General features: G+C 39.0%; 1 protein-coding gene and 1 non-coding gene across 7 annotated transcripts in view; one reads left to right on the forward strand and one right to left on the reverse strand.

The window, feature by feature from the left end:
* Positions 1-13618, reverse strand: part of HYCC2 (hyccin PI4KA lipid kinase complex subunit 2) — a 97289-nt gene that overhangs the window by 35765 nt on the left and 47906 nt on the right. For all 6 annotated transcript variants that reach the window (XM_053596620.1, XM_053596618.1, XM_053596621.1 and 3 more), the window contains 3 exons: positions 11254-11433; positions 3772-3852; positions 856-971 (listed from right to left, as the gene is read on the reverse strand). In XM_053596620.1, the coding sequence (XP_053452595.1) occupies positions 856-971; positions 3772-3852; positions 11254-11433 (377 nt within the window). The remainder of the gene's footprint in view (positions 1-855; positions 972-3771; positions 3853-11253; positions 11434-13618) is intronic.
* On the forward strand, positions 8649-8730 carry LOC128591101 (small nucleolar RNA ZL8). The gene has a single exon (XR_008381528.1). It is a non-coding gene; the product is annotated as a small nucleolar RNA ZL8 (small nucleolar RNA).

The following is a 13618-nucleotide window of genomic DNA, read 5'->3' on the forward strand; positions in this document are numbered from 1 at the left end:
GGGGCTGGCCATATCTGACACTCTTAGGTAGGAGTTGGTTGGCCACATCAGAAAGAAATACCATGTGTTTTAAGGCGGTAGCTCTGGGTCACATGGTATCAGTCCACCTGGAGGCTAAGATCAACCAGGCAGGCAATCAATCTAATCAATCATGGCTATATACTGAAGCCTCAATAAAACCAGAGCTTGAGTGAACTTTCCTTTTGTCAACATTTTGTGTTTACTCTCACACAATGATGACAAAAGATTAATGTATCCTGACTCTATGAGAAAGGACAATAGAAGTTTTGTGTCTAGAACCCTCCATTCTCTACCTCCTGTATGCTTCTTCCTTTGACTGATTTTAACCTGCATCATTTCCCTGTAATAAACCATAATTGTGTGTATAATGGCTCAGTGAATTCTGTGAGTCCTAATAAATTATCAAACAAGAGCTTGGTTTTGGGAACTACTCAAAACAGTTGGTGTCAGAAGTGAGGTCAGTCACTGTTGAGGTAACTGTACCCTCAAACCCTGCAGTTTGTCTAATTTCAGTTACTAATCCCATTTTGCAAAGAAAGCAAGGTGTCGAGAGTAGATAAACTGCCCGAAGGGGCAAAAGCCCTAAACTGCAGTACTAGGACAGGAATGAATCCTGGTTTGGCTACCTTCCCATTCACATTTTTAGTCTTCATATTACATTATACAAGATGACATACCATAATACCAAACATTAGACAGATGAGTATATCACTACTATGATGTATTTCATAAGTATGAACTCCTGGACACGTCTCATACCACGCTTGAGCTAAAATACAGTCAACTATTAAGTGTAAATTAACAATTGTTATTGTATACAGTTTTCACCATTACCGGTTTTGCGCAGTGAATGTTTCCCTCTGAGGATGAAGATCACTATAAACAACTCTGATGAGATCATGCTGACACAATGCTCCTTCTGTCAAAGCCATGGATCCAATTGTTGAGGGCTACAAAAATTAAGGCATAGTATGAGACAGTGTCTCTCAAAGGAAGTAAAAATCCGTGTCATGTAATTTTTGTTTCAACAAAAGGCAGTTTCAGAATTACTTATTCTTCTTTCCCAAATTATTTCCCATTCCACAATTACATAATTTTTGTTTAACTTTATTATTCACAACAGGTCACTAATCCTTTCGAAAATTACAAATGTAAAATATATAAACTAAAAATATACCTATTTTTTGAAAGATTATGAAATAAATCTCTATGTTTAGGAAAGAGAATAAGTGGCTGAAAAAATGAGAGGTTAAAAATAAATCAATTTTTTTTTTTTTTTGGAGACAGAGCCTCAAAAGTGGCGTCACAGCTCACAGCAACCTCCAACTCCTGGGCTCAAGCAATTTTCCTACCTCCACCTCCCAAGTAGCTGGGACTTCAGGTGCCCGCCACAACACCCGGCTATTTTTTTGGTTGTAGTTGTTTGGTGAGCCTGGGCTGGATTCAAACCCGCCAGCTCTGGTGTATGTGGCCGGTGCCTTAGCCACTTGAGCTACAGGCACCACCAAAATACATCAATTTTGGCTAGGCCCTAGAGGTCACGCCTGTAATCCTAGCATTCTGGGAAATCAAGGTGGGAGGATCCCTTGAGTTCAGGAGTTTCAGACCAGCCTGAGCAAGATTAGCCACGTGCTGTAGTGGGTGCCTATAGTCCCAGCTACTTGGAAGGCTGAGGCAGGAAGATCTCTTGAACCTAGGAGTGTGAGGTTGCTGTGAGCTAGTCTGACACGATGGGACTCTAGCCTTGGGCAACAGAATGAGACTCTATCTCAAATAAACCAAAAAGAAACAAACAAAAAGAAACCCAAACCATAAATTTTGTCTATATTCTAGAATACAACAGAGTTGCTTATAACACAAACAATATTGAAGACCATGATTAAATGTCTCTTTAATACTAACATAATTGATTTCATGTTTCTAAAATCAAAAGAACCATCTATTCATTAATGCTTCACTACTCCTCTCCATTTTATTTCATAACATGATACACAGAAGTTAATTAAAATAGATTACTGAGCAATATTCTATGGTTAAATGATTCTCAGCTAAATAGGAGACAGTCTATTTCCAACACAGAACAAAGTCCCAGGGGAATTAATTAAAAATTTAACAGTTATATAGATCGATGGGACAAGCAGGAGTCTGTGTGTTACAGGGAAAATGGAATATAATGTTTAGCCTACTAATAAAGTTTCTTTAAAAATACTTTATGCACTAATGGCCACCACAGATCAGAGGTTTGATTCATAACACATTCTCTTATTGCATTTTACTTAAAGAAACCAGATAGAAAGAGTTCAGCTTAAAAGGTATCTATCTATATGATTATCAAAGTTCCCACACTCTTCGACCAAATAAATATAAACAAAAAAAGTACTTTACTGGCTCGGTGCCCATAGCTCAGTGGATAGGGTGCTGGCCAGGTACACTGAGGCAAGACAGTTCAAACCTAGGCCTGGTAAACAACAATGAAAACTGCAAGGCGGCTTGGCACTTGTAGCTCAGTGGCTAGGGCACCAGCCACATATACTGGAGCTGACAGGTTCGAACCCAGCCCAGGCCTGCCAAACAACAATGACAACTATAACCAGAAGAAAAAAAACAAAACAAAACTGCAACAAAGAAATAGTTAGGCATTGTTGCGGGCGCCTGTAGTCCTGGCTACTCGGGAGGCTGAGGCAAGAGAATCACTTAAGGGCGGCGCCTATGGCTCAAAGGAGTAGGGCGCCGGCCCCATATGCTGGAGGTGGCGGGTTCAAATCCAGCCCCAGCCATGAACTGCAAAAAGAAAAAAAGAGAGAGAATCACTTAAGCCCAAGAGTTTGATGTTGCTGGGAGCTGTGAAGCCACAGCACTCTACCCAGGGTGACATAGTGAAACCCGATCTCAAAAAAAAAAAGAAGTACATTACTAAACAGAACACATCAATTAAATTCCTTTAAACTTAAATACAATAATTAGAGCATTAACATTCTTCTAAGGAGTTATTTTTCTAAAGAATAAAAATAACCCAATCTAATATACATGATTTTCAAGCAATATGAGAGACTTTAAAAAATTAAAGATTTATTTTGGAGATAAAAGTCTCACAATGTTGCCCCAGGCTAGAGTGCCATGGCGTCATAGCTCACAACAACCTACAACAACTTCAAACTCCTGGGTTCAAGCAATCCTCTTGCCTCAGCCTCCCAAGTAGCTGGGACTACAGGCCTGTACCACCACACCTGGTTAACTTTTTCTATTTTTAGTAGACACACGGTCTCACTCTCGTTCAGGCTGGTCTCAAACTCCTAAGCTCAAGCAATCCACCTGCCTCAGCCTCATAGAGTGCTAAGATTACAAGTGTGAATCACCGTACCCAGCCTAAAAATTAAAGAATATTTTGAAAATTCATAGAAGATTAATAAAAAAGCTTTAAAAAAAGATACTGGTAGAAGAATAAAGAAATGAACAAGAAAGAAAAAGAAAATTTTCCAGTAATTACTTTCTGCCTCTCTGTAACAGCTCAGTCTTATATCACTATTAATAAACACCTATTTTTAAGAAGCAAATCAGTAAAGTTTTGTTTGTTTATTTGGCCAGGGCTGGGTTTGAACCCACCATCTCCGGTACATGGGGCCACTGCCCTACTCCTTTGAGCCACAGGTGCCACCCAGTAAAGATTTTTAAAAATATTTACCTCTGGTAAGAAATTGACTTTTTATCTCTTACTCAATATAATTTTAAAACATTTCCAATGTCACTTACTTCATGATATATTGAAGGCTTGGACAAGGAAGGGATAGTGAAAGATAGAACTTTATTGTTTCCGTCTTTGTCAGCAATTTCCTATAGCCCAAAAATACACAGACATAGTGAAATAATCACAAGGCTACATTATAAGGAATAACAATTACATTCTTAACTTACAGAATATATCACTGGCAATTAAAGATTTTCAGAAACACTAATATATAAAAATATTTCTGCCATAGTATATCTTTTCTAACTTAGCAAATCTGTACACTTTCATAGTAGAGTTATAATCCACAAAGAAATACCAAGCAAAATACTATACTAAATCAAATACAATGACAGCAAACACATGAAGCAGGTACACAAATCGATTTTATGTTAAATTTACATATAGAACAGGGAGATTACAAGTGACTATTAGACCTCTTAGTAGAAATATGGCTGAGCTAAACAGATTAAAATCAAAGGTTAAGAGATCCACACTTAGTAAAATAAGAAAAATACATTGTCCTAACAGAAAACAATTTTTTTCCAACTTTAAAGTGTAACTGAAAAAAATTACATGTATTTTTGATACACAACATGATGTTCTGATATATGTATACCCTAACATATACAATACCTCGTATAGTTTTTTTAAATGGTGAGAACATTGAAGAATCAATCTTATATAAAAGAAACTCTTAAAATCATTCAGCAATAAATTACCTGAAATTAGCTATAAATGAACAATTACTAGTCCAAGTGATTAAAAATAAATTTGTAAATTTTACTGAGCTGCAAGAAAATGCTTATGATATTTTAAAAAGCACTTTCTCTCTCTCTCTCTCTCTCTCTTTTTTGTGGGGGAGAAGAGCAGAGTCTTGCTATGTCCCCCTGGATGGAGTGCTCACAGCAAACTCAAACTCTTGGGTTAAGCAATCCTCTTGCAGGTCTCCTAAGTAGCTGGGGCTACAGGCACCAACCACAATGCTCCAGATAGTTTTTCTATTTTTAGTATAGAGGGGATCTTGCTCTTGCTCAAGCTGGTCTCGAATTCCTGAGTTCAGGCAATCCACCTGCCTCAGCCTCCCAGAGTGCTAGCATTACAGTGGTAAGCCATCGCATCTAGCCAACATTTTCTCTCTTCATAAAAAGGGCAATGGGCTTGGTGCCCATAACTCAGTGGTTAGGACATGAGCCACATACACCGGGGCTTGAAGGTTCTAACCCAGCCCAGGCCTGCTAAACAATGATGACAACTACAACAAAAAAATAGCCAAGTGTTGTGACGGGTGCCTGTAGTCCCAGCTACTTTGGAGGCTGAGGCAAGAGAATTACTTAAGCCCAAGAGTTTGAGGTGCTGTGAGCTGTGATGCCAGAGCACTCTACTGAGATCGACATAGTGAGACTCTGTCTCAAAAGAAAAGGGGGTGGGGGGGACAATGGTATCCTTAACTTCTGTCTCTGGCACCTCCCATCTTCCTTGGGTATCAATAGGTATGTGCCTACAGATGACAATATTAGAGAAGTCAAAGTTGCATCACTTCTTTTCCCCACTGTCTTACTTTTCTGTTTTCTTTTACAACTTACATTAGTATGCATCACCAGCAGAAAATCTACAAAGAGCTCCCTTGAGCTCAGACACTGAGTAGTAAAGGAAGAAACAATAAAACCAATAGAGCCCAAAAGAATTTCCCTATAGGGCTCATTTCTGAATTTGTTGTGTCATAGTAGAGTACTGATCATATACGAATAATGGTCATACCTCTACTTTTGGCAGGAATATAGGTCCTATGAGAGCCTGGCACAGTGGCTTACACCTCTAATCCTAGCACTCTGGGAGGCTGAAGCAGAAGGACTGCCTGAGCTCACAGATTCAAGACCAGCCTGAGCCAGAGTAAGACCTGTCATCTCAGTTACTTGGAAGGCTAAGACAAGAGAAGTGCTTGAGCCCAAGAGTTTGAGGTTGTGTGAGTTCTGACACCATGGCCCTCTACCAAGGGGACAAAGTGAGACTGTCTCAAAAAATAAACAAATAAAATAAATAAATAAATAGTCCTATGAAAGGTCATATAACTTCTCAAACTAGTTCCCACCCCATCATTTATCCCACTTCAGATAAATCCTATGCTAAGAAGAATGGGTCTGATTTAAATTAGGCAAAAATACTTCACTTATTTATTTGTTTATTTTTTGGAGACAGAATCTTACTATGTTGCCCTCGGTAGAGTGCCGTAGCGTCACAGCTCATAGCAACCTCCAACTCCTGGGCTCAAGCCATTCTCTTGCCTCAGCCTCCCAAGTAGCTGGGACTACAGGCACCCCCACAACACCTGGCTACTTTTTGCTGCAGTTGTCATTGTTGTTTAGCTGGCCTAGGCCAAGTTCGAACCCACCAGTCTCGGTGTGTGTAGCTGGCGCCATAACCACTGTTCTATGGGTGCCGAGCCAGGCAAAAACACTTTAATTTTTATTCCTAAATTTCAAATTAAGCCAAGTACTTTTGATTTATCTCTGTGTGTATTTGTGAAGAGGGTATGGTGAAATCTGTTTGAACTGAAACAATATAAAACTCGCTGTAAACTGAAACAATATGAAACACGCTGAGGTTATCTGAGAACAGTGGAATTGGGGAAGGAAAGAAGAAAAGGAGAAGTGAGTATTCAGAAGAAACCCAGTGGGGTAAGAAAAACAGAGAACCAGGGAGAAGAAAGAACACAGACCTCAAGATAATAATTAAAAGAAGTTAGAAGCCTAGGATTGCATTTCTGGCATACAACAGAGCATTTTTTCATAGTATACTGATTGTGAGATGCCAAAAGATAATTAAACTATACCACCAACAGTACTGCCAACAAGCTTTGCAAAATATTTTTGCTTCATTTATCCTATTACTAAATTTTATTACACTAAACAAATAAAATGACACCTTAATGTTAAATATGATCTAAAACACCAAACTCAATTTTTATATCAACAAACATTTACTAAGTGTCTATCTATCCTAAGCACCACAGAAAACAGTAATATATAAAACAAATTTCCTTCTTTAAAAGAAAAAAATCAGGCAAGTTAAGAAAGTAGAGAATTTTATTCTTACACTAGCTTTTCATTTTAAGAAACCCACTTATAATTTTAATAAAATGATAAACATTTATAAACATCTTAGGCAGCATGTTGAATTCTTCAAATTGTTTTTAATCCTAAAATATTTCATTGCTGTTTTACAAATGAGGTAACTGAAGTCAAGATATTAAGTAATATGCCCAAATTTGAAATAGCCAATAAGAGGCAGGATATGATTTTGAACTCAATACAAGTGAGTTTAAAACCTATGCTCCTTCCTTCAGTCTTCTAGTGATAGAAATGTATTCTAAGTATTTTTTTTTTTTTTGGTGTATGTTTTATTTTATTTATTTATTTATTTATTTTTTTGTAGAGACAGAGAGTCTCACTTTATGGCCCTTGGTAGAGTGCCATGGCCTCACACAGCTCATAGCAACCTCCAGCTCCTGGGCTTAAGCGATTCTCTTGCCTCAGCCTCCCGAGTAGCTGGGACTACAGGCGCCCGCCACAACGCCCGGCTATTTTTTTGTTGCAGTTTGGCCGGAGCTGGGTTTGAACCCGCCACCCTCGGCATGTGGGGCCGGCGCCCTACTCACTGAGCCGCAGGCACTGCCCTATTCTAAGTATTTTTTAAGTGCTAATACTTAGAGGAGTAATGACTGGCACAGAGACTATTTCTTGTAAGACTCAACTTTCTTATCCTTACTATTTTTCAACTGTAAAACTAAACTTTATTATGTGAAGCATTTGTTTGCAATGTACTGAGTATACAGAATATAAGACTCCAAAGGGCAGGGATTACAATACCAATGATGCCTAAACTGGCATCATGAAAAACACAAAATAATATTTAAGGTACTTAATTCCTTAGAAGAAAAGAGTTGCATAAATAATGTAGCATCGGGTGGCACCTGTGGCTCAGTCGGTAAGGCGCCAGCCCCATATGCCGAGGGTGGCGGGTTCAAACCCGACCCCGGCCAAACTGCAACCAAAAAATAGCCGGGCGTTGTGAGGGGCGCCTGTAGTCCCAGCTACTCGGGAGGCTGAGGCAAGAGAATCGCTTAAGCCCAGGAGTTGGAGGTTGCTGTGAGCTGTGTGAGGCCATGGCACTCTACTGAGGGCCATAAAGTGAGACTCTGTCTCTACAAAAAAAAAAAAAGTAGCATCAAATTCATTAAGAAATTATCAAATAATTACTAATTTACCAATTTTATCATCAAACTACATTTTGAATTGGAAATTTACATAAGCAAGCTCCAAATTCTAAAGCTAAACAGAATCAACAGTATTATGCCAGTAGTTTCTCAATTCCCTGCTCAATGACTTCAAGATACATACATAAATTCCACAATTCCTGATGAATTCAGGTAACTGTCCAATTTTGTAGCAGTGCATGAAGGTGGAGACATGACGTGCTATTTTGTTTCCTTGCACTGCATGTGAAAAGGAGCCCTGCTGCCAAGTCTTCAGAAAGAACCTACGTATTAATAGATGTTCCCATGTTCCCAAACGTTCCCACACCCTTTCACTTTGCTTCCTACAGTCCTTATAAACTTTAAGGACTTCCCTTCCTTTCAGGCATGCCCCCCTAAACTATAAAATTAATCAAGCCTCAGTCTTCAAGTTCCATGTAAGACCCCAAGCATCTCAGCAGTGTGAGTGGTTTTCTTCTTTCCCTCTAGTTTCTACTGTGTTTTTACTCGGATTTTAAAAACCATAACATGCTATAATAGTATATTGACTTCTTCTTCCCTTCCCTGATGTCCTTAAAGAAGAAAAAATCCTATGTAGACTTCCTCTACTCTTCTCAATTATAGACATAGCACTTAAAATATAAGGAACAGTGATAATGATGACTTGGATGGACTAGAGTCTCTGAGCTTTTTTTTCTGAGGATCTTTGGAACCACCTGATCCACTCACTCCCCTCTATCCTGTCTGGTGCCCCCCAACATGTCCATCTTCATATTTTTACTACCAATTGCCCACCTTCATATTTTACTGTGGTTTTATTATGTATTCCTTTTATGAAATTTCGGGATTTTGCTGTCACAAAGGATGTCCTCTAGCTGGTGTTGAGCAGATTCTAGGAACTTCTTTCCTGTGTTAACCTGTGTGAGCAGCTACAGTCATATTGGAGAAAAAAACTCACCTAGAAATTTGGGGGCACTTATGTGACAAGTAGATAGCTCTCACTTTACCTTGTACAACTATCTGGTTTTATCTGAAGAATTCCAATCAAATAATTTAAAGCAAAAAAATATATAAGGAACAGTGATTGCATTTAATTTATAATCCCCAAGTCTCTCTGCATAGCACAATCAGGTTCATCTTTTCATTTTTTTTTTAGAGACAGAGTCTTACTTATCACCCTAGGTAGAGTGCTGTAGCATCACAGCTCACAGCAACCTCCAACTCTTGGGCTTAGGTGATTCTCTTGCCTCAGCCTCCTGAGTAGCTGGGACTACTGGTGCCCACCACAACGCCCGGCTATTTTTTGTTGTTGTTGTTGCAGTTTGGCTGGGGCCAGGTTTGAACCCGCCACCCTTGGTATATAGGGCCAGTGCCCTACCCACTGAGCCACAGGCACCACCCAGGTTAATCTTTTCCTAATACATAATACAATTCTTCTGTTCAAAACCCTCTAATTACTTTAAAGAAAATCTAAACTTAGGCTGGGTGTGATGGCTCATGCCTATAATCCTACCCCTGTGGGAGGTAGAGGAGAGTGGATTGCTTGAGAACTGAGGAGTTTGAGACCAGCCTGGGCAAGATTGAGACCCTGTCTTTATAAAAATAGCTGGGCATTGTGGTGGGTGCCCCATCTCTAAAAATACCCAGGAGTGGGTGGTGCCTGTGGCTCAGTGGGCAGGGCACCGGCCCATATACCAAGGGTGGCGGGTTCAAACCCAGCCCCAACCAAACTGCAAAAAAATAGCTGGGCGTTGTGGTGGGTGCCTGTAGTCCCAGCTACTTAGGAGACTGAGGCAAGAGAATTGCCTAAGCCCAAGAGCTGGAGGTTGCTGTGAGCTGTGACATCACAGCACTCTACCAAGGGCAACAAAGTGAGCCACTGTCTCTAAAAAATAATAATAATACCCAGGAGTTGTGGTGTGAACATGTTGTAGTCATAGCTACCTGGAAAAATGAGGCAAGAGGATCACTTGAGCCCAAGAGTTTGAGGTTGCTGTGAGCTACAATACCATAGCACTCTACCAAGGGCAACAAAGTGAGACTCTGTCTCCATAAACAAATAAAGAAAGAGGCTCAGTGCCTGTAGCTCAGCAGCTAGGGCGCCAGCCACATACACCACAGCTGGCGGGTTCGAACCCAGCCCGGGCCTGCCAAACAACAATGACAACTACAACCACAAAATAGCTGGGTGTTGTGGCGGGCACCTATAGTGCCAGCTACTTGGGAGGCTGAGGCAAGAAAATTTCTTAAGCCCAAGAGTTTGAGGTTGCTGTGAACTGTGACGTCACAGCAGCTACTGAGGGCGACACAGTGAGACTCCATCTCACAAAAAAAAAAAAAAGAAAGAAATCCTAGACTTGAACTCTGCACTTTAACAAGACTCTCCAAAACTGATCCAAAATCATCATTTCCTGCTTGCATATATAGTCTGCACTTCAATTACTTTTTTTTTTTTGTAGAGACAGAGTCTCACTGTATCGCCCTTGGTAGAGTGCCGTGGCGTCACACGGCTCACAGCAACCTCTAACTCTTAGGCTTAAGCGATTCTCTTGCCTCAGCCTCCCGAGCAGCTGGGACTACAGGTGCCCGCCACAACGCCCAGCTATTTTTTTGTTGCAGTTTGGCCGGGGCTGGGTTTGAACCCACCACCCTCGGCATATGGGGCCGGCACCCTACTCACTGAGCCACAGGCGCCGCCCTACTTTTTATTTCTAGGATATGACTTTCTTGCTTCTCTGCTAATGATCATTACTTTTTCCTGAAATCTCACCTACTCCTAATTTCAATTTGTTAAAACTATAATTCTTTGTAAAGCCAAGCTTACATTTATTACAAAAATAAAGCCTGCCATGATAAATTTAGTTAACATTTGAGTTTCTCTCTGAAATCCTCTTTTATCACACAAACTACATTATTAGTCACCTGTAAACATGTCTTCTTTAGTAAAGCAGAAGTTCCCTATAAGTAATACCACGTCTAGTGCTTTGTATTTTCAGTACCCAGTTCAATGTTACACAGAAAGCATTCACAAATATTGGTTAAATAATCTGAAGAAATAAGTCATAAAATATTAATAATGTTACTAATTAGTCTCACCTACTTTATAAAATGCATATCAATACTTACCTCTATACTTAAGTAATTCAAATAAATATTCGGTAAACATTTATTTTTCTATAAACATTCCTTAAGTATTATTTCAGAGGACTTTAAAAAATACTTAAAGTTTCCCAAACTTTCATTTTCAACTTACCAAATTGTAAATTCCTAATAGAAGTGCTTCAATGCAACCATTACTCTGCCTGTCTCGACTAACTGTAAGCCGTAAATAAACCCACATCAATTCTGGCAAGAACTGCAGTGTGAACCTCTTAAGTCGAACTTCAGAGCTACGATAGAGCTCAAACAGCTGGTGGCAGACAGGCTCCAGGAGCTAAAAGGCAAATAAAGTGCATTAGTTATCACCATTCTTTCAGCTATAACTCTATTTTCTTTTTTTGGCCGGGGCTGGGTTTGAACCCGCCACCTCCGGCATATGGGACCGGCGCCCTACTCCTTGAGCCACAGGCGCCGCCCATAACTCTATTTTTTTAAAGAGATGGGGTCTTTCTCTGTTGTCCAGGCTGAAGTGCCGTGGCACAATCACAGTTCACATAGCCTTGAACACCTGGGCTCATGCGATCTTCCTGCCTCAGCTTCCTAATTAGCTGGGACTACAGAAGCATGCCACCACTCCCTACTCTGTAACTCTCATTTTCTAAAAGGTATATGTATACCTGTATAATATTTTTTAAAATAAATTCTTGCTATTAATTTCTTGATATTTTCAGTGAAATTTATCTCTACTTATGTAAAGAGCACACAAATTAACAAATCCACTAACTGTAAGTATGAATATTTTATGTCAATATAATATAAACATACCTTTCAATACATTGTACTACTAAATTTATTATATAATTAGTCCTACAGCCAATTTACTACATTTATATTTGGTGATTTTCTCCTTCTGTTCTTACCAACTCTTACTACTTTCCATTTTCAAAAGATTCTTTTGGAATAAAATAATTTTACAATTTTTTTTTTTTTGTAGAGACAGAGTCTCACTGTACCGCCCTTAGTAGAGTGCCGTGGCGTCACAAGGCTCACAGCAACCTCCAACTCTTGGGCTTCCGCGATTCTCTTGCCTCAGCCTCCCAAGCAGCTGGGACTACAGGCGCCCGCCACAATGCCCGGCTATTTTTTTGTTGCAGTTTGGCCGGGGCTGGGTTTGAACCTGCCACCCTCGGCATATGGGGCCGGCGCCCTACTCACTGAGCCACAGGCGCCGCCTGGAATAAAATAATTTTAAATAATCTGGTTGGAAACAAACTTTAAATCTCAACTGAGACTATGATTTAAACAAATTACATACTACTCAGTATAAAAAAGGGATTTTGCACCACTTATTTGGGTATCTAAAATTCTAGCCAATATTTTAAATATACATAAGAAAAAAAACTCAGGTGGCGCCTATGGCTCAATGGAGTAGGGCACCAGCCCCATATGCTGGAGGTGGCGGGTTCAAACCCCCCCAGCCAAAAACTGCAAAAAAAAGAAAAAAAAAAAACTGATTATTTTATGTTTTAAAACTGACTTAAATTTCTCTAATTATATTTATTTGAAAGATTTTGAAAAGGAGTAAAATATATAGAAATAGCTTTTTAAATGTTTAATTTTTTCATATGACATCACACAATATGACTTATGAGGAATTTAATGACCTAGAAAACTAAAGAAAATGAGCAGTTAAAATAAACTTCTCCACTTTCCTCTAAATGTATATTACCAATTTAGAATGGTTTTGCTAGAAAACCGCACACTGCACAAAACCGGCTATCACTTTAAAGTTTATATAAAACATTGATAAGAAACTATAACTTTTAAATTAAAGTTTAAAATTAATTCTTTTAAAAATTAGTAATAATTTTTAATCAGAAATTTCATCACCTTTATCCTGAATGATTAAAATAATGCATATCCTTTTGAAAATCTGAATATAATTATATATGTTCGTAATAATCTAACATTCTAGAAAAAAGTCACTATCACAACTGTAAAAGCAAAAGTCAACAAATCTATGTCAATTATACAGTTAGCTTAAGCTTAGCTACTGAAGAACAACTCTAAAGCTTAAAAAATTTACACATACATACCCTAGTCTAGAAAATATTAAGCCCTTTATGTGGAATAACTATCAGAGAATAATTTTTTATATCTTCAACTTTCTGCTAACACTGAAGTCTAGATCAGTCAGACAATAGTTGAAGGTCACAGAAGTGAGTCATGAAGGAAGATACTAAATTCAGGTCTTCCTGTATTAAGCTAATGTTTCCACTCTATCAGATTTCCTATAGGACAATGAAAGTGTGGGTTGTTTAACTACAACTAGTATATTTCATGTAGTGCCAACAATGAACAAGTAATAAACCTCTGAAAATGGTCAATTTTTGGTATCTTTCTTAAATACTGATAGCAACGTTCAGCTCTTTTGGGGAAGTAAAGATTGTTGCTCTCATAAATTTATTAAAAATATGGCCCACTGTGATAGCTCACACCTGTAATCCTAGCACTCTGGG

Source organism: Nycticebus coucang, chromosome 7 (assembly GCF_027406575.1).
Source record: "Nycticebus coucang isolate mNycCou1 chromosome 7, mNycCou1.pri, whole genome shotgun sequence".
Lineage (NCBI taxonomy): Eukaryota > Metazoa > Chordata > Mammalia > Primates > Lorisidae > Nycticebus > Nycticebus coucang.